A 19,213-nucleotide genomic window follows, 5' to 3' on the forward strand; every position below is an offset into this window, starting at 1 on the left:
AGTGCATTGTATACAAGTTTAAGTAATATTTCAGAATGACACTGCTATGGCTTGAATATTTGTGTCCCCTCCAAAATTATGTTGAAACTTAACCCCCAATGTGATGGTGTTAGGGGATTGGGCCTTTAGGAGGTGATTAAGTATAAAAGGGCTGGAGGGAACTAGGTAGGCCCTTTTTGCTTTTCTTTCCTTCTGCCATGTGAGGACAGTGTTCAATATGCCATCTGGGAAGAAGAGACCTGGCCCTCACCAGACAGTGAGCCTGCTGGTGCCTTGATCTTGGAACTTCCCAGCCTCAGAACTGTGACAAATAAATTTCTATTATTTACAAATTACCTCGTCTCAGGTATTTTGTTATAGCAGCACCAACACACTAAGATACACAAGCAGCCAGTAGGGTATAGCAGACTGTCAAACTGAGAAGCCAAAATCTGAGAATTTACAACCATGCACTGTATGTTTGAATGTTGACAGAGGAGGCATTGTTACAAAGGCTGTCAGAACATAATCAGAAGTTACTAATTCATACATTGTTGAAATACGAAGTACATTTGTTTTCAATTTGCATTGCAGAGGTGATGTCAAAGCAATGATTCTATTACTAATTGGGCTACCAAACACATTGATTGAAAAACATGTTCTGACTTCAACTGACAAAGAAGAACATTAATAGCATCTCTCTCTTATAGATCCAGTTACAATAAAGGTCTTCCATTTTGCTTCTTCTTTTCGTGGTATAATAGTTTCCTCAACATTTTTGCCAAGAAGTTCCCATCTCAGGACCTTTGAACTGCTATTCTGTTTGCCTAGAATATTCTTCCTTCAGATAATTGCTTGGCTTGGTCCCTTCATTCAGATTTCTAAAGAGCATTCCTTAGCACCTTGTGTGCTAAGTACAGTAACATGTGTCTCTCATCACTCCTTATTCTCCTTTTTTTCCCCAGAGCATTTGTCACTATTATTTTTGTTTACCACCTAGTTCCACTGTTAGAATGTAAGCACTATGACTGCAAAAATGTTGCCTGTTTTGTTTGTCATGATATCCACAGTAGTTAGCGCAATGTGCCTCTAGTGCTCAGTTCCTGGCACATGATAGTCATCCAATAAATATTTATCGAGTAACTGAATGTGTCCAAGCTGAGGCTGCTCCCAAGAAAGGTCAAGAAAAGGGCATCTAATGGGACGAGGTGAGGGAATGAGTGAGGGGTTGGGAAAGCAGGTGGTAGGGGAGTAGGAAATGGCATGGGGATTTCAGTGGGGGCTCTGACCACAGTGGGAGTTGGGCTTCTGGAGGCTTCTGTAGAAGCTCTTTGGGGTTTTGTTTTAAAAAAAAGAGAACCTTTGCCTCTTTGGCCTGGCTGTGTGATCCAAGATACCACTGAAGCAATGGTGAGAGAATGGCATTGGTGGAATGGGTCTGCTGAAACAGGAGGAGGGTGGAGGGAGTGAGGGGCAGCAAAACAGGGTTGACTCTAGATGACGATGTGGAGGGGCCTTAGGGTGGTAAGGCAGAGGGAAAGAGCAATCCTAACAGCAATGGGGAAAAAGGTGAATTTTTGTTGCTGTGTCTGATGGAAATGTGAGTTCTCAACTGCTGCAGTCATTTTCACATAAATATGTTTCTTAAGGTACACTTTCAGAGTTGAAAACTGTCTATATTTGTAATAATAATAATAAGATTAGCAATAGCAACACATTTACATAGGCATCTTCCAATTTCAAAGTGCATTTATGTACACTATCTCATTGGTTTAATCCTTACTCTATTTTTACTTCTAAGTATGCTGTGTATTATACTTTACGTTCATTGTCTGGGAATAAGGGCAAGTGTTTAGAATATACATATGTGCATTTGTACAAAGTATATTAGGTTCTGGTTGCATCTACAAGTTTATATATATATATGTATATATATCTGTCTATATATATATATGTATGTATATATCTATAGATATATATATATATTTTTTTCAAGGCAGAGTCTTACTCTGTCACCAAGGCTCTAGAATGCACTGGGGGCAATCTTGACTCACTGCAACCTTCGCCTCCTGAGTTCAAGCAATTATCCTGCCCCAGCCTCCCCACACCTGGCTAATTTTTTTTTTTTTTTTTTTTTGTATTTTTGGTAGAGACAGGATTTCATCACGTTGGCCAGGCTGGTGTCGAGCTCCTCACCTCGCGATCCGCCTGCCTTGGCCTCCCAAAATGCTCGGATTACAGGCATGAGCCACTGCGCCCAGCCTTCAAGTTAATATTTTTAAATATACAAGTATGGCCACCTTAATCAATAAGTGAATTTGGGTTTCTTGTTATAAAAACAAGCCCCATTTTTTTTAAATCAAGAAGAATTCCAGAACTTTATAGTATACACCCCTGGAGAGGAGGGATTGTGTTTTATTCATCAGTCAATAGGCACAATTAGGTTAAGAAAACTTTTGAAATAAGTTATAAAATATTGTAACTCCATTAGTTTTTTATGTTTGTGTTACTGATAGTGTCTTAGATATTTAACAAGCCTTGATTAACTGCCTTTAATGTGCCATGGATTATGCTTGGTTCTGGGAAATTCAGTTCTCCCCCTACCCAGACACACACACACACACACACACACACACACACACACACACACTCCTGATCTAAAGCTCTTGGCCTATCAAGAAAAGATGGTTAGGTATCTGCACAGTTGTGTAATACATTGTCACAGGTACTCTGTCAGAAGCTTACATTGGAAAGAGAAGGCACAGGAGAAGAGAGTGGTTGGGGTTATCTGAAGGTTGGAGAAGCTGTTCTCAAGGCTTTATGACAGAAGTCATCCTTGAGTGTAGTTTCAAAAGGTTATATTTTAAACCAAGTGAATGACATCTGAAAAACATAGCTTTCTTATATTCACTTTAGGATATTAATAGCCAATCCTTTTCCTTAAGTAGCCTCTTGACTGGCTAAATGTACCTCTTCAGGTTCAGAGACACATTCTAGAATCTTACTGTTTTCTCATTATGCATTGTGTCTGTTCCGTGTTGAAGTACCTGTAGGAAGAAAATTAAGTACAGGTTTTGTGTGTGGGTTGAGAGCTGATCCTATCAAGGGTGTGTCAGAAACCAACCAGCAGAGTCCCCAAATCATTCGAGTCCCTGGCATTCTTTTTTCAAGGCTTTCTTCATTGTAACTGGTTCCTGATGGTAATTGGTTGAATCAGATTTAACAATGCAGTCAGATAAACAGTTGTGGCAGCTGCTGCCATGGCAACGTCACCGTCCTTACCCTCCCAGTGCGCGCCCCTTCCCCACCCCTCCTCCTCCTCCTGCTTTCCTCCAGTAAGTGCATACTCGCTAGTGGTCTGTACAGGCGGCACGGTTTGATGGCAGAGATATTTTCTTTCCAAATTGTTCAAAATGATGAACGAAGATGCAGCTCAGAAAAGCGACAGTGGAGAGAAGTTTAACGGCAGTAGTCAGAGGAGAAAAAGACCCAAGAAGGTAAATCGCCGGAATTAGGAATGTCTGTGTATAAATATGTATGTGTGTGCATGTGTGAGTGTGTAATATCAGCGAGGCTATGGAAACCGTGGAGCATTATGAGTAACTGTAGACGATAACAGTGCCAAGCCTTGCTTTTTAAAGAGGCAGGTGCAAAATGCTGCTTTTTGAGAATAGTAAAGGAACCATGGCTCATAATGGATACACTGACTGGAGCATGGTGAAGTGAATAGAGATAAGGTGTGTTCCACATGTGGATTACTGAGGACCGTGGCCACTGATGGATACTTCTGGTGTTAACTGGGTAGAGAGAGTCGTTTTATTTTTAGTGTTTAAAAGGAAGAGTGTTAAGCAAGGTGGATTGTGAAGCAAAAGGTGGATTTTTGGCCAGATGCGTTTGCTCTATGATGATCCTGAGATGGCTAGACAGCAAAAGCCTTTTGGTTTCATGCTAAGTGTATTCCTCCTAAGGAGAAAAGACTGCTGTGACAGGAGAAATATCATCCCCAGCATGATATTTCTTTGGCTTGCTTAGCTCCTCTGCAGTTTTCCCAGACATTAGTGTGATAGCTCTTTCAATGATAAGAAAAACAGCTAAAGATGTTATGGGGTGGGGGCTTTTGGGCACACAAAGCAGTCTGTAGGATTTCTTACTGTGGCATACATTCCCACACCCTCGATTTTCATGGAAATGATAGCAGTGAGAAACAGTGGGAAAAGATGCAAACTATTCAGCCCCACCCAATGCCAGCACTTCTTTCTTTATGGCCTGACTCCTGGTAAACTGTTGCAGCCTCACAGAGCTTCCCTGTGCCTCACCTCTGAAAGAGATGCTCTATAAATAAATTCTCCTAAAATGCATTTATTTCCTGGAGCAATAATATGGGCAGGATATTAGATATGATTGTAATGTAAATGGCTTTCAACGTTAGATGGTTTTGGATTTTGAATAAGCAGATTGCAAAAATAATAAGCATGAACAAATGAATATTTTTCATTTTGCTAATGAAGTTGCATTGTGTTTCAAAATTCTAGATGTCTAGTGTACTAAATGTTTTATAGTCTAAAGATTGTAAATAATTTGCAACCTCTGATATTTAAAAGATCACTGTATCAGCAAACAAGGGAGTAGTATATTTGTATGGTATCATGCAATTTGATAAAAATAAGCATGTGATGATTTTTAATCATAGCGTAGAGATAGTGATGCAATCTGATAACAGGCAAAAGGATAATTCAGGGCAAGCAGGAACATTGGTAGAATGTCCTTTTCCTTTTGTACCTAAGCATTCCAGATCCTCTAGACCTTGAGGGCATTTTTATAGAGTGTTAGCTAATTGAACAACATAAAAAAAGAAAAAGAAAATAGAAGAGAGAGTGCGAGCAAGCAAGAGAGAGGGAAAAAGAAAGAAAGAAAAAGGAATTTTTGTTTTAATTCACATTATCATTTCAAAATCCCGTATTTTCTCTCTAAAGTCCCTGTGGTGCTTTAGAAACAATATACTCAGGACTATTAAAGGGGTGGAGAATGAATCTTGAGATTTTTGAGCTCTGAATGATGATACTAACTTCACATGACCAAAGCCATTTTAGAGTCTTTGAGGAGGTAGAGACAACAAAATCATCCTATGTAATGTATCCTATGTTAGTTACATCCTATGTTAACTATGATAGTTACATCCTATGTAACTATCATATCTTTAAGCTGAATTTTCTCAAATAAATTTATTTTAGGAGTAAGTCTTTTTCCAAATTTGCATCCAAAATGAAAGAGCAAGTTTTGAATGTGTCTGTTAAAGCACCACGAATATTGAGTGTTAAAAGGAGTTTCACCTAAAAGAAATTGCTCTTGAAAAAAATGCTAATTACATAATAGATTAGGGGATGCACACACATAAACACACACATACACATCCCTCAGCTTGCCTAGTCAGTCAGACATAAGTGGGTCTGAATCTCAGTTCTACCCTTTAATTTTGTGTGTTTGGAGCACATCATTTAATTTCTCATTTAATGAATCCAGGGATTCATCTGTAAAATGAGAATAATTATATATAGAATATTTTGTGAGGATTAGAAATAATGTATATATGATTATTTGAACAGTATTTAAAACATATAGTCAATGGCAATAACTTTCAGGTGTTATTCTCTTAAATGGAATTTGTTTATTGCAATAAGCCTTTTAAGAGAAAAATCTGTTTATACTTTTGAGAGAGGCAGAAATGACAGAATCCAATATTGGTGCTTTGCAAAGGCTAGTAGTCATTTTTCAAAATGTCAAAAGTTATATGCTATAATTGGAAACTTTTTTATCTCATACAAATCATTGAGATTTACATAAATGTACCTTAGGTCTTTATATTATTGTTTCACATTATTTTGCACAGCAAGAAACTTACATTTTCATATTTAAACACTAGACCATTAAACGTGCCTTGATGAGGACATTAATGCTAAAGAGATAAGTATCCCTAATAAGCATAAAAGCTGAGAAAGCAAAAATTGGAGTAAAGTCAATGTCACATCACTTCAATTCAGTTGTTTGTTTTTCTACTAGAGGTTTACATTGAATCTGCTGTGGGATTCTACTTAAGCATCCAGGATTACGGACCACCAAGCTCACTATGGCCTGGGTGTGGATCTATCCTACTGAATCATATTCCTTGAAATCATGCCTCTATCTCTCGTAAATAAGTAACAGATGGGCTGTAATTTACTTGTTTATTCTGTACCTTCCAAAAGTACCTCTTCTGAGGGAAAGAGCTAAAGGGTCTTTTGCCACCAGACCTACAATGTGGGAAAATAAGCTCAAGGAGGAATTTATTTATGTCAGAATTTTACTGAGTGTGTTGAGAATAGAAATTCTTTGAGCTTTACTTAAGAATGTCTATTTTGGCTTCAGTAAGTGAGCTTGTCGGTGCTCTCCACTCAGAAACCACAAGGAGTACACTGGTGGTTGAACATGATGGGTTTATGACTCATTGCCGTGAGGAGGATACACATCATGGGGAACCATGGGGGCATCTCAGTAAGCGGGTGCCAGGAAGAATGCACAGGATACGGGCTTCAGTTGAGTAATTTGAAAGAGGGTTCAAGAGAGTGGTGGCTCACTCTGGGGATGGGGTACTCCCAGAAAGCAGGAACAATTCTACGATTGTGTATCCCAGTCAGTCTTATCTACAGGAGAACAGGCTAGAGCGTTACTAAAGCTATAGCTGTAAGGAGGCAGCAATCTCATTTGGCAAGAGAGGGAGATGTTTGGTATTTTGTGTCTTGGACAACGTCTTTGTTTTGTCTGTGTTCAGACACGATATGGGAGTGGTGCTGTTTTGGTTTTACTCTGTCATGGTCAGAGTGGCCTTGTCCAATGTTGATGCTTTGAGAAATTTTTTATGTTCAATAGGAGAACATTGAGGCCTAGCTGATAGTACCAGGCCCACTCCTGTAGGTCAGTGGCTGCCTTTCTCATTTTCCAGCTTGAACACAAAGATACCTTTGGAGAGAGAGAGAAAGACTTGTTTATTATTGGATACTCTTTAGTACCCAAAGAAAATAAATTGTAGGTAGTAATGTTGTTAAAGTAGTCATGTAAACCTTCATCTGATACTTCAACAAAGTTTTCTTAGGGCCAAGATATTTCATACTAACAGATATTGCCCAAGGTGCAGACTTGGGATTGATGTTCTAGTGGTGGTTCAGTGGCGAAGAGGAAATGGGGGCTATTCTAATTCTCAACTGGAATCCAGGACTAAAAAGAAGCATTGGTAGCTATGTGAAATGTATCCGTGTAAGACAGCTTTGAGCCTACTCTAAGTCCCAGACAACTCTATAAAGATTTTTATATTTTTTGAGGCAGGGTCTTATTCTGTCACCCAGGCTGGAGTACAGTGGTGTGATCATGGCTCACTGCAGCATCAACCCACCTGGCTCAAGCAATCTTCCTGCCTCAGCCTCCCTTGTAGCTGGCACTGCAGGTACAGCTGGCTATTTTTGTTTTTTTAACTTTTTGTGGAGACAGAGTCTCCCTAAGGAACCCAGGCTGGTCTTGAACTCTTGGTCTCAAGCAATTCTCTCTCATCCTCTCAAAATGCTGGCATTACAGGCATGAGACTAAAACTTATTCCACTATTCCACTATTTTGACAGATTAGGTTAAAATAATCCAAGACCATATTTATGTGTGCAGCTCCACACATTTTCCAATTTTGTAGCAATAACATAGCAGTGGATTTATGCTAAAAGAGGCTGTAGGAGATTTTGGTAATTTACATAATTGGAAATGGGAATGCCCAAGCATCAATCACAGGTGACAACCATCTGAAACCACTAGGCTTGTGAGTTCTTCTAAAACAAGTACATGAGTAAATGGTTTACTTACTGTTTTTCCCATTTAGTGGAATAATGATATGAAGATAAAAATAAAATATCAGCACTATTATTTTCAACAGAGTGGTAGGATAAAATGGCTTTATAGGATACCTTATATTTACTGAAGATGCTTTGATCTGGATCACTAAGATATTCATAAGCATTGCAAAATATTTTGAAGGTACACACACACACACACACACACACACATATTTAATGGCTGTTTAGGCTACTGCCTAAATAGAGAGATGAAAGATGAAAGTGTTGCCAGATGTGTGGTTAAAATGTTGTACCATAGAAATGTGAATGAGGTACATATCAAAAGGTTTATTTTTATAGCAGCCAAAGAAACTATGCCCTTTTTAGTGAAATCAGGTAGTAGATCCAACATTTGGGTGTCCAAATAGTATTGGAGTCAATTAATTTTGAATTTAAAGTTGATGCCTTATCTAGTTTACTGATATCTAGAAAGGCTTCCATGTATAATTTATTCTGAATAATATCCCTATTTCTTCAGTCTTTCAAATAACTTACCATTTGCCCTTTATAAAATACCAACTTATAACCCAAAATAGCATGTGTTGCCTGAAGACAGTAATTCACCATCACTGAAGGTATTTAAAATGACCATCTGTCAGGGATGATGGAAATTTTTATTGGAAAGAAAAATAACTTATAACCTGGTATTCTGTGATATTCTTTCAATGTCTTCCTCTCTGTTTCTATTTACTCACCTTTATGATATTAATTTTTTCACTGATAATTTCATGTCTTAGTAATAACTAATTTATCCTTCTTAGAGCAGCATATTTCAAAGTGCTATCTACTGACCACAACTACCAGAATTACCTGGGTTGTCTGCTAAAATAATTCACTTCTTAGGACCCACTTCAGACCTGCTGTGTATCAGAACCTTTGAGGATTTTTAACATGCTCCCAACTCTTTCTTATGCGCACTCAAGTTTAGAACCATTGTCTCAGCCAGGTGCAGTGGCTCACACCTGTAACCCCAGCACTTTGGGAGGCTGAGGCGGGAGGATTGCTCGAGCCCAGGAGTTTGAGACCAGCCTAGGCAAGATAGCAAGACCCTGTATCTAAAAAAATAAATAAAAATAAAAAATTAGCCAGGCGTGGTGGCACATGCCAGTAGTCTCAGCTACTGGGGATTGCTGGGGACACCCAACCTCGGAGGGTGAGGTTGTAGTAAGCCATGATCTTGCCACTGCACTCCAGCCTGCATGACAGAGTGAGACTGTCTCAATAAATAAATAAATGAATAAATAGATAGATAAATAAATAAATGAATAGAACCATTGCCTTAGAATGTGGTCAACAGTCATGAAGTTGAGTTATCTTAGAAAGAAGAATCTTTAATTTTGATTAGATGTGTTAGTTTATTACTTGGCTGTTACAGTAACATTTATTTAAGTCTAGATGGCAGCAGCAATGACACAAGAAAATTGAGAACAACATTTCTTTTAATCTTACTCTTATGTCTGGAATCTAGAACTGCTTTCATATGCTATCTTATTTGATCTTCAGAATAACTCTCATTGAATATTATTATCCCAGTTTCATAGATGAGAAACTGGAGATTCAGAGACTACATACAGATGGTGCTGAAGAGACCATAGACATTTTTCCTACTGTTCAACTAATGACATATTTTGAGCCATTTCTCCTGTGGAAACCAGGTGTAAGGTAGTCTTCTGTGTCTGTTGCAAAGACTCTGTGGTTATCTTCTAAGATATCCTCCTGATTCTTCCTTCCAATGTTGCTGCCATTTTGCATCAGTTGATCACATTTCCAAAAATGCTCACTCTTATCTATGGGAATAACATGGAAAAGTAACTTCTTTCATGGCTATCTATGATACTCTCCCAAGCAGCATTCCCAAAAGAAGGGAAACTTCTTTTGCTTCCATTATGTTTTGTGCTATGTTGTTGTAGATGTATCCATCAGTCCATGTAGACAACATGTTGGACTTTGAAAATTCACAAAAATGTAAGAAACAAAACTTAAGTAAACAGCTGCCTTCATGTGGCTTAGGCGTGTTAAATTAAGCCACCATAAAAAGTTCACCCTACTTTCACCATTTTAGCTGTAATTATTCTCTTGAGAAAATTTTGTTAGTATGATATTCTCAGTAGTTGTTCTATTAAAGGTTCTTTTCCATACACTCTTTTCTGAAGTGTTGGAGGTTTCTTTTTCCTTCTTGATAAAGTTTCTAAAGAGACATTTGATTGCACATTAAAATAGACTTGAAATTTTAATCTGTATTTGTTTCTGTCTTGTCCTGATTCAGAGCATGCTAAATTATAAATATGCTTACAGCTTTACTTCTTTCTTGCTTGTATTCTGTTCTAATTCCTGTTGGAGGCAGAAACAAAATCACTGCCTATTTTTATCTCATTGGACACTGGTCGGATACATCACAACAAATAGTTACCATTTCAATTTCCTTTTACTAGATAGAACAGAGATGGGATTGCTACCAAAGGAGACAATCTTTTGAAAGAAAAAGTTTACATTTTTTATATACTTGAGACCAAATAAATGTGATAGGGTATTTCTTTTTCTTTGAAATTCACGCCTACATCCCAACCCGTAGGGAGGTTCATTTTTAAAAAGCTGCAGGGAGAAGGGAAAATATGTTCTAGATAATAATATACCACAATCTACAGGGTGAGCATCTTCTTAGTCATGAAACCTGGTTTTTATTCATGTTTTTCTGTTAACTCACAGACAACTATCATCTTCTTCCACACACTAATTTGTGTTTGTAGTCATTAAGACAAAGACCTTGATTTCTAGCATTTGCTTAATGAAATTCAGTTTCTAAGAATCAGCTTGTTTTGCTCAGTTTAATTTAGGTGTTTCTTCCGAACACATAGGAAAGTTCCCCCAGTTCAACAATTGGTATTGGTTTGCTGAGTGTATAGCACTGTGTTAGGTGCTATGGCATGGCTAGGCTAAAAGCCAATGATTGATACTTACATGGAATTCATAATCTGAGCAGACATTTCTATCTAAGAAAAAAGTAATGAGCAATCTACAGAAATATTATAGGTATACTCACACATATTATAAGTAAAATATAAATATGTTGTGTAATTGCCAAAAAGAAACTCTACAGGATTCTGTAGAAGGGCAAGAGATCAGTGTAATTTTGTTAGAAGAGTAAACCCTATGAGTGGGTGAACAGTAGTACAGAGCCGTAAGTTATGGCTAATGTGTGAGTATAAAGGTAGGGGATACACAGGCAATCGGGATGCAACAGCCTCAGGCATATAATTCCAAATTACAGTAAAGATTAGGAAACTGTTGAGTGATTTGTTGCAGTGCAGAGCCATAACCATTGTGAGTGGACTCTGACGTGGTTGTCCTTATGCTTTCAGCCTTGGCCAGCTGCAGCTTGCATTTTGGAATCCATCTTGTTTTGATGACTGAGCCTGTGTCCTTCTCCTATTATATATATATGTTTAATCACTCATTTTACCTATGAAGATTTGCCCCATATCTCTGTTTATAGATTATTTCTGCCATCAGTAGTAAATTCCAATAAGTAAGCCTCCAAATTAACAAGACATTCGAATCTAGTAGGGACAATTTTTGAAAGTATCTAAATATTCAGCCTTCTGCCTTTACCTGAAAGAGATACTGGTATGGATAACCCAGGATTGCAATTATCTAGAACACTTATACAGGCACTCATAATACTTTGCATAGCAACTAAAAACTGGTTTGTCTCTTTGGGTTATTACTTTATTGGTGATCATAATGTTATGCTAGTATAACATTACTAAGGTAGTCAACTTTGCAGGCTGACTTTGAGTTTGCTCTGGATCTTCTGTTGGATTTTCAGATCCTTGAACAAGAAATTCGAGACTTTCCCCTCCTTTCCATTTCCTGGTCTGGCCACAGGTTTCTGTGCAGTCTTCTTTGTCCATTTTAACTGGCAAACAGAGTGACTCATGACCACCCATTTCACTTCTGGCCACCTTTCACATCCCGCTTACAAAATAAGCACAATTATAGCCATTGCCACTTCAAAGAACACACATAGTTAAAGACAGAGGAATAAAGGGGTGTTTTAGAAATAAAACTATAGAAACAGAGCTAAGTGTTAGGGTCTGTGTTGATACTAAAAATGGGAAGAAATTAAAAAGAAATTGTGAACCATTCTAGAATGTTTCACCCAGTGCTAGTAAGTGGTACCTTTTTATAAGTATTTTAATGTAATAATATATTGGTTACTGTAATTCTAATATTTGACAACATTCTTAATAATAAGTATTTCTATGTGGCCAATTGAGCCCAGTTTAGGTGGGAGGTATTCTAGTTTAAGAAAAAATGAAAACTTAAATTCAAAACATTAGGAGAATTATATATGAGAAATTTAGTATTTTCTATGTCAAGATTTTGATCCTCTTTTTGTATAAGGCTTATCCCTAAAGAATCCCTTTTTCAGATGTTCTAAATGCTTGCCGAGAATTCAGAGGGTATGGTGGCGGGATGCCTTTCTCTTTTACTCCATAGCACTGTCTTGTAATAAGTGCAGAGGGGTGGCAATACACCCAATGGCCAATAATTTAAAATGAAAATCAGGAAGGAAAGAAATTAGAATAAGTATAGATACTTTCCATTATTTTAGTAGTTTAGAGATGCCATTAGAACTGCTAGAGATATTCATACTACTATTAAATTAATGTGAATGTCTGTCTTAGTACTTTCGGGCTGATAAAATACCTTAGAGTGAGTAGTTTAAAAACAACAGAAATTTATTTCTCACAATTCTGGAGACTAGGAAATTGAAGATCAAGCCATCAGCTGATTTGGTGTCTGATGACATTTCCTGGTTCACAGATGATGCCTTCTCTCTGTGTCCTCACATGGTGGAAAAGGCAAGGCAGCCTTCTGGGGCGTCTTTTATATGGGCACTAATTCCATTCATGAAGACTCTGCCCTCATTGCCAAATCACCTTCCAAAGGCCCCAGCTCCTAAAGCCATTGCATTGGTGATTAGATTTTGACTTAGGAATTTTGAGGAAGACGTGAACATTCAGATTACAGCAGTCTGCTTTAATGTTCTCCCATTCAGTTAAACCGGTATTAGATTGTATATAGCCTGGCATGCTTAAATAGTATTTTCTGTAAAGTTGACACAGTAAATACTTTCAGTGTTCTGTGAAGTCAGTCAAATTCAGAAGACTAGCCCTACATATGAATTTGATCTCTGTATACGTTGTTGCCATGAACTATAGTACATATGTTTAATAATTGTCTACGTGATTTATTCTTGGCTTGATCTACCACATATTATCATTTGTGTAGAAAAGGTGTTCAAAAGAGACTGTATAAGTAGCCTATAAACATCAGTTCTGTTCAGTGTGAAGAGGAAAGAGTTATCATAATGGTTCATACGACATTCTTATAGGTTATTCCTCTGTCCCAATAAAGTACAGAGACTGTACTTTGAGAATTCAGAAATTGGCAACACTTTCCACACAGTCTATGATTCATAGTAGGGACTATGAAAAGCCTTAATGTGAATTAGCCATTTGTTTCCATAATTTTAGATTATTCTAAAAAGAGCATTCAAATAGCATTGATAAAATGTTCATGAGTAACACATTACTATACTTCAAGACTCAGAATAAGTTCATATACTGAGGTTTGGGGATGAGTGGTGACTGGGTTTTGGTTTGAATGCTTAGCTATTTAGGGCATAGTGCTAATCTAGCCACCACTATCCCATAAAAGCCAGTTATCTTCATTTAGTGTCAAAGGCATACACTTCATTCTTAACTGAAGAGAGTAGCTGATCAAACTGACACAGCAAAGCAGAGTACTGCCAGATGTGTGCACACCCAACTACATTACCAAAACTAACACGCTGTGATTATCCCAGAGTCACTTATTTCCTAATGTATGAAGGAATTCTGGTCCTTTTTAGAAGGTCATATGAGGGGAAATGATACTAATAGAATGACAGTCAAATAGGGGTCTTCGGTGGCATTGTGATGAAGTCTACCTCAATCAAACCTGTTTGAACACATGATGTTTTGTTAAATAAATGGAACAATTTATTTATAGAAAAATTATTTATTAGAAAAAATAGTTCATCCCATTGGAACAGCATTTTTCAATAATAATAATAAATAGTAGTTAATATTCATTGAGAGATTAGTATATCTACATGCTAGTCTACATAGAGTTCTACATGGATTATCTAATTTTATCTTTACAATAACCTGATGAGTAGATAGTTTATGATTCCGTATTAAAGATGACACTGATGTCCAGAGGGGTTTAAAAAAACCCTTCCTGCTTGAATCTACGTAGCTCCTAAACAAGCTATCCCAGGTCAAACTGACCACTCTGCTTATCTCCAAACCCCTGTACTATGTGAATGCAACAATCTTTTACACAATTAAAATATGATTAAGAATTAAAGAAATAGGAATTTTGTTTATGTCCCAAATGTGTTTCACTCATATGCGTTCGCTGATTGGTCAGCGAATCTAAAAAGCTATTTTTTTTTCAAATATGGTTTAAAACAGAAGTATAAATCCAAATTGGAAAAGTTTTTTTATGTAGTTGTTGACTAAGATTATTAGATGCTTTCAGAATATTCAAGCCAGATGTGAATTCTCAGACTCAGCTGTGGAACACTGAAGAATGAAGCTTTATAGTTGGTATTTCCATCTGCACTTCAACTGTATTTGTCAAATGGCTGACACCCTTAGCATAGCCTCTCTAATATAAGGGGGAATTTGTTAGTAAGTTCATGTTGCTTGTCCTAATTCAAAAGGTCACTAATCTATCATGTGCTCCATAATCTCATTACACAGCAGGGACCTCTTTCCAGTTGTTAAAGAACCAGTAGGACTGATTGGCCTATTACATGGGGAAGTCAGGCATTTGTTTACTGGCCCATCTAGAAACTGGTGCTTTAAACTGTTTTTTTGGCTGGGTAGGAGGTCTGTTCCATCTGGAACCTTGGTACCTCTTCCAGATGACCCTGCCCCAAGTGGCTTTCATGTTTGATTTGTGAAGGTAGTTCTTGAGCACTAGCAACAGGTTAGGTGTGGTTGGAGAACTTACACTTACTGTAACAAAACGCCTTGATCAGATAAAAAATTAACGTTGGAATAATTTTCTGAATCACTGACCCTCATCCGGTGGGAGACTAAAGTTCCTCCCCTGATTGCTTTTTCCCAGTAATAATTTAAAGGGATGACTATTTTTGGTAAACTTTATTTATAATTTGTCAAAATGAGCAGAATATTAGCTAAAGGAAGTATGTTTTCCTTTGTGGAGCAATTAATTTTTCTTTTCAAAAAGGCTATCAGGAGATAATTTTTGTAGGTTGCTTATATAACAACATAAATAATTTAAAAAAATTACATACACACATACATGCGCACTTACATTATTCTGAGTTTTAGATATGAGGCTCTTGGAAATGGCTTATAAACTTTGGGGATTTTTTTAAAAAAGATAAACTGCCGTAACCATACTCCAATTTATATTTGCCTGGATATTTGAAGTATCTTCAATAATACTGCTGTTGTTTAATGCGCACAAAAAAATAGTTAAAAAGAATGAATAGGATGTAGTATTAGCTAGTAAAACAGAATGACTATAGTAAAAAATAATGTAATTGTACATTTAAAAATAACTGAAAGAGTATAATTGGATTGTTTGTAGCGCAAAGGATAAATGCTTGAAGTAATAGATACCCTGTTTACCCTGATGTGATTATTGTGCATTGCATGCCTGTAGCAAAATATCTCATGTAACCTATAAACATATACACCTATTATGTACCCACACAAATTAAAAATTAAAAAATTTTAAAAAGCAACTCTAAAAAAATTGCTGTTGCCATAGAAAGTTTTTTATAATACACTGTCTTCATTCTAAAAACCTAAGGCCATGCCCTGTACAGGGTTTGGATTCTTGTCTAAAGCAGGACTATTAATTTAGAAGCCATAAATTAAATTTCCAAACATTCAAACAGGCTTCTTTCTCCCCAGGATAGATTTTTAACTCTCTACGTCAGGATCTATTGGCAGTTTTTTGTTCCAACTCGGGTGTCAAGGGTCTTGTGGAGACCATCATGATATGGCCTAATCTATAATTTAAGTATCATGTACATTTCAGTTTCATATTTTAAAATGAAAGTAACAATAATGTGCATTTTAGAATTTTTACTGTTTGAATTAGTGTCTCAAGTTTATTTCAAGGTGACCAATGAACAATGAGTTTGGATCTCATTAAATTCTTAAATTTTCTGGCTGTATAGCTCTTTGTATATTTTATTTCTATATGACTACATATCACTCTTTTATAGTATATTCATATAAGATTTTCTGCACTTTTTTGTACCATCCAGAAGGGCCATATTTTAGGTAGAGGTTATTAGATACTTTATGAATTGCAGAAGTAAACAGTTTTGAGTAATTCAGTACACTAAGAATATATGGTTCCACATGGACCTCCTAGAACATTTTTGACACAAATAATTACATCACAGGAGTGATTAATACTTACGCAGATATGGCTGGCTATGTCTTTCAGTATACTGAATGTTTATTGTATGTGAGAATGATCCCTTGCACCTTTTCAAGCACAACTGTCTAGTAAACATTTATTGACTATTTGTCCAATAGGCTATGTAGCTCTGATATTTGATAATAGGATTAATATTTTGCCTTTTCTGTCTACATTACTATACTAATTTGATTATTTTCCCTGGGCCTATCATGATGACAAGGAATTATGTCTGTTGACCTTAAAATGACCTTGAGGAAATGAGGTGCTAATATCAATTTAGGTGACAGATGACAAGTGCCTGTGTTACAGCTGACTGAAAATTCATGTTCCACAGTGTAATATCTATTTGGAATCTAAAATTCTAAAGTTGAATATGACATTTAGTAAAAAGATATCCAGTAGAATATATATTCATATCTCTGTGTGTGTATGAGTGTGTGTGTATTTGAGCCAAATATTCTCTTTGGATGTTGCTAAATAATGGAAAAAGTTACCACCAAATTGTTATGTGTTTTAAATGATAGCATTTGGTTATTGATTATTAAGGGCTCTCAAATCATACCTGCAGCCAACATTGTGGATAAGAGAATACTTGGTAACAATCATCATTAAAATAAGAAATTCTTGGAAAGGTGGATTTCAGCATTGCTTTCTCAGAAAACATATGGTACTTGAATTTGCTTTCTTCTCTGTGTCTAGTCAAGGTTTGCATTTCTTTAATGATGTGCATTTGCCATTTTCCACTATAAAAAGAATTGCTTTTTGCCACAATCAGAAACATTTAGTATATTTTATATGGACATTTTCTCAGTTGGTAGAAGACGGAAGACCAAATAAGCTGATAAATAGTAATACACATGCTTGATAATAGTAACATTATTTTAGTCTGCGGGCAGTTATAGGTAGGTATTTTTATACTTAATTTGAAAAATACTTGAGAATTAACAGCAAATGTAAAATTCAAAGAGCTGAATTATGAAAAATGATATTTTACTCATACAAATACATTTTTAAATTCTAAAATAATGAAACTGAACTCTTAGTGTGAATTTAGAAGTGAGGCTGAAAGTAGATCTCAGGACTATTTTTAGTAGACTTTGTTTAAATTCTTGCTAATGTCCAACTAAATACATTTGAATTTATTTAGATTGCAATAAAAAAAACCACCTTCCTGCTTCTTTATTTCATTTGATGTCTCAAATCCCACATTATTTATGGAAAGCTGCTTTTAAAATAATGTTTTATTTTTGAGTTGACGTAAAACATCAAACTGAAATTTGATTTTTCCATAAACATAAAAGGACATTTTTTTGTTGTTGTTGTTTTTGCTTTTTAACAGATACGTATAAATGGCTTTCCTCCCAGTGGAAGTCATTTTTGGAAATTTTAGTGATACAGTCCAGTTTAATTGCTGAATTGTTTACAGATGTTAAAGATTTCTAGCATTGATAGTAGAGAAATTTTTCCTCATTAATTTTTCTTTTTAGGAATTTGAAGCCCTTTAGAATATAACATAAATACATTTTGCTTCAAGTTTAATAGCAGAAAAAGATCCCTTCCACCTACCTCATCATCTCTGTGTACACTAAGCTCTCCCAAGAGCACTCTGTGTGACTTACCATGATGATAGGTTTTTGTGTCTGTTTTAATCGTATTTACCATACGCAGGTGCCAATTGTTCTGTGAGCATACACATAACAGCAGGTGGTGCCAGTCAGGATTCAGCCAGGATTAAGGAGGAGGGGCTCTGCATTCCACAGTGCACATAGCCACCTTTTGTTTTCCTATGACAGAAATTCCCTTCCCTCCCCACCTGCCAGCCCTGCTTATCCACCTCGCTGTAGGAGCTCAATTTGTGGTGGTGTGCTTTGTGAAAAAGTACCTACCACCCTTACTTCAAGAAAGTCCAAACGATTGTGCAAAGTATGGCCCGTGTTGTTCTTTGGGAAGTCAATTTTAACTTTTAAGATCTTTGTCATGAAATGACAGTTAATTTTCTTGTTAGAAAGTTCTGTAGAACTTCTAACAAAAATGTTAGAGTTGAAATTTAAACAAATACAGCACCTCTCAAATTCTACACGAACGTATAGATATCACCTATAGGTGTATAATAAATATAATATTTTTGTTATTGCAAAATCAATATATATGTGAGTGCTCTCTTTTGTGTGTGTATGCATGCAAGTGACTTTAATGTGTGATTCATACTAATTTTATTTTTTAGAGCATAAACTTTTAGAGCTGAAAGCTTGAAATTTCCAGTTCTAACTGTCTAATTCTATATAAGGAAATGGAGACCCAAAGAAGTCAAGCACCTTGGCCAGAATCATGTACGTAGTTAGTGGCAGACACGGGCCTAGAACTCAAGTCACTTGATTCCTAGAAAAGTATTTTTCCTATTTCTTACAGGTCATCTGAAAGAGCAATCAAAACTAGCAACAGGAGAGAGAATTTCAGTGTTGATTTTGGGAGAGGTACAGCTTTAGCAAAGCCCCTGATCTGCTGCATGAAGGAGACTTGTGATTAACTTGGCAGTGAGCACAAGCCGTGTTTCTAACACCAAGTGGGGTACTGAGCTTCTATCTACAACGTTATCACACAAAAGCTAATTTCCCAATATTTGCTAATCAATTGCTTCATGAGAACTTGTCATACCGGTGCTCCCAAACTAGGTCTGTCGTTCAGCTGTGATTTGTGGACGGGGCACTATTTTACTATAGTCACTACTCTGGTGTCCCCAGGAAATTAGATGACTTCACCTGGTTCAGGTATATATTTTATAATACTTTAAGACCATCTTTAATT

At 36.5% G+C, this 19,213-nt stretch overlaps 1 protein-coding gene across 21 annotated transcripts in view; it reads left to right on the forward strand.

Moving 5' to 3' along the window:
* Positions 1-19,213, forward strand: part of ANK2 (ankyrin 2) — a 683,028-nt gene that overhangs the window by 347,966 nt on the left and 315,849 nt on the right. For 5 of the 21 annotated variants that reach the window (XM_063664004.1, XM_063664009.1, XM_063664011.1 and 2 more), the window contains exon 1: positions 3,298-3,476. The exons of 10 other annotated variants lie outside the window; for them this stretch is intronic. In XM_063664004.1, coding sequence (XP_063520074.1) covers positions 3,393-3,476 — 84 coding nt within the window. In that variant the 5' untranslated portion in view covers positions 3,298-3,392. Of the gene's footprint in view, positions 1-3,076; positions 3,477-19,213 lie in introns of those variants that run through there. 6 more of the 21 variants (XM_063664028.1, XM_054486718.2, XM_054486682.2 and 3 more) reach the window with 3 other exon arrangements.

Source organism: Pongo pygmaeus, chromosome 3 (assembly GCF_028885625.2).
Source record: "Pongo pygmaeus isolate AG05252 chromosome 3, NHGRI_mPonPyg2-v2.0_pri, whole genome shotgun sequence".
In the NCBI taxonomy this organism is placed as follows: domain Eukaryota; kingdom Metazoa; phylum Chordata; class Mammalia; order Primates; family Hominidae; genus Pongo; species Pongo pygmaeus.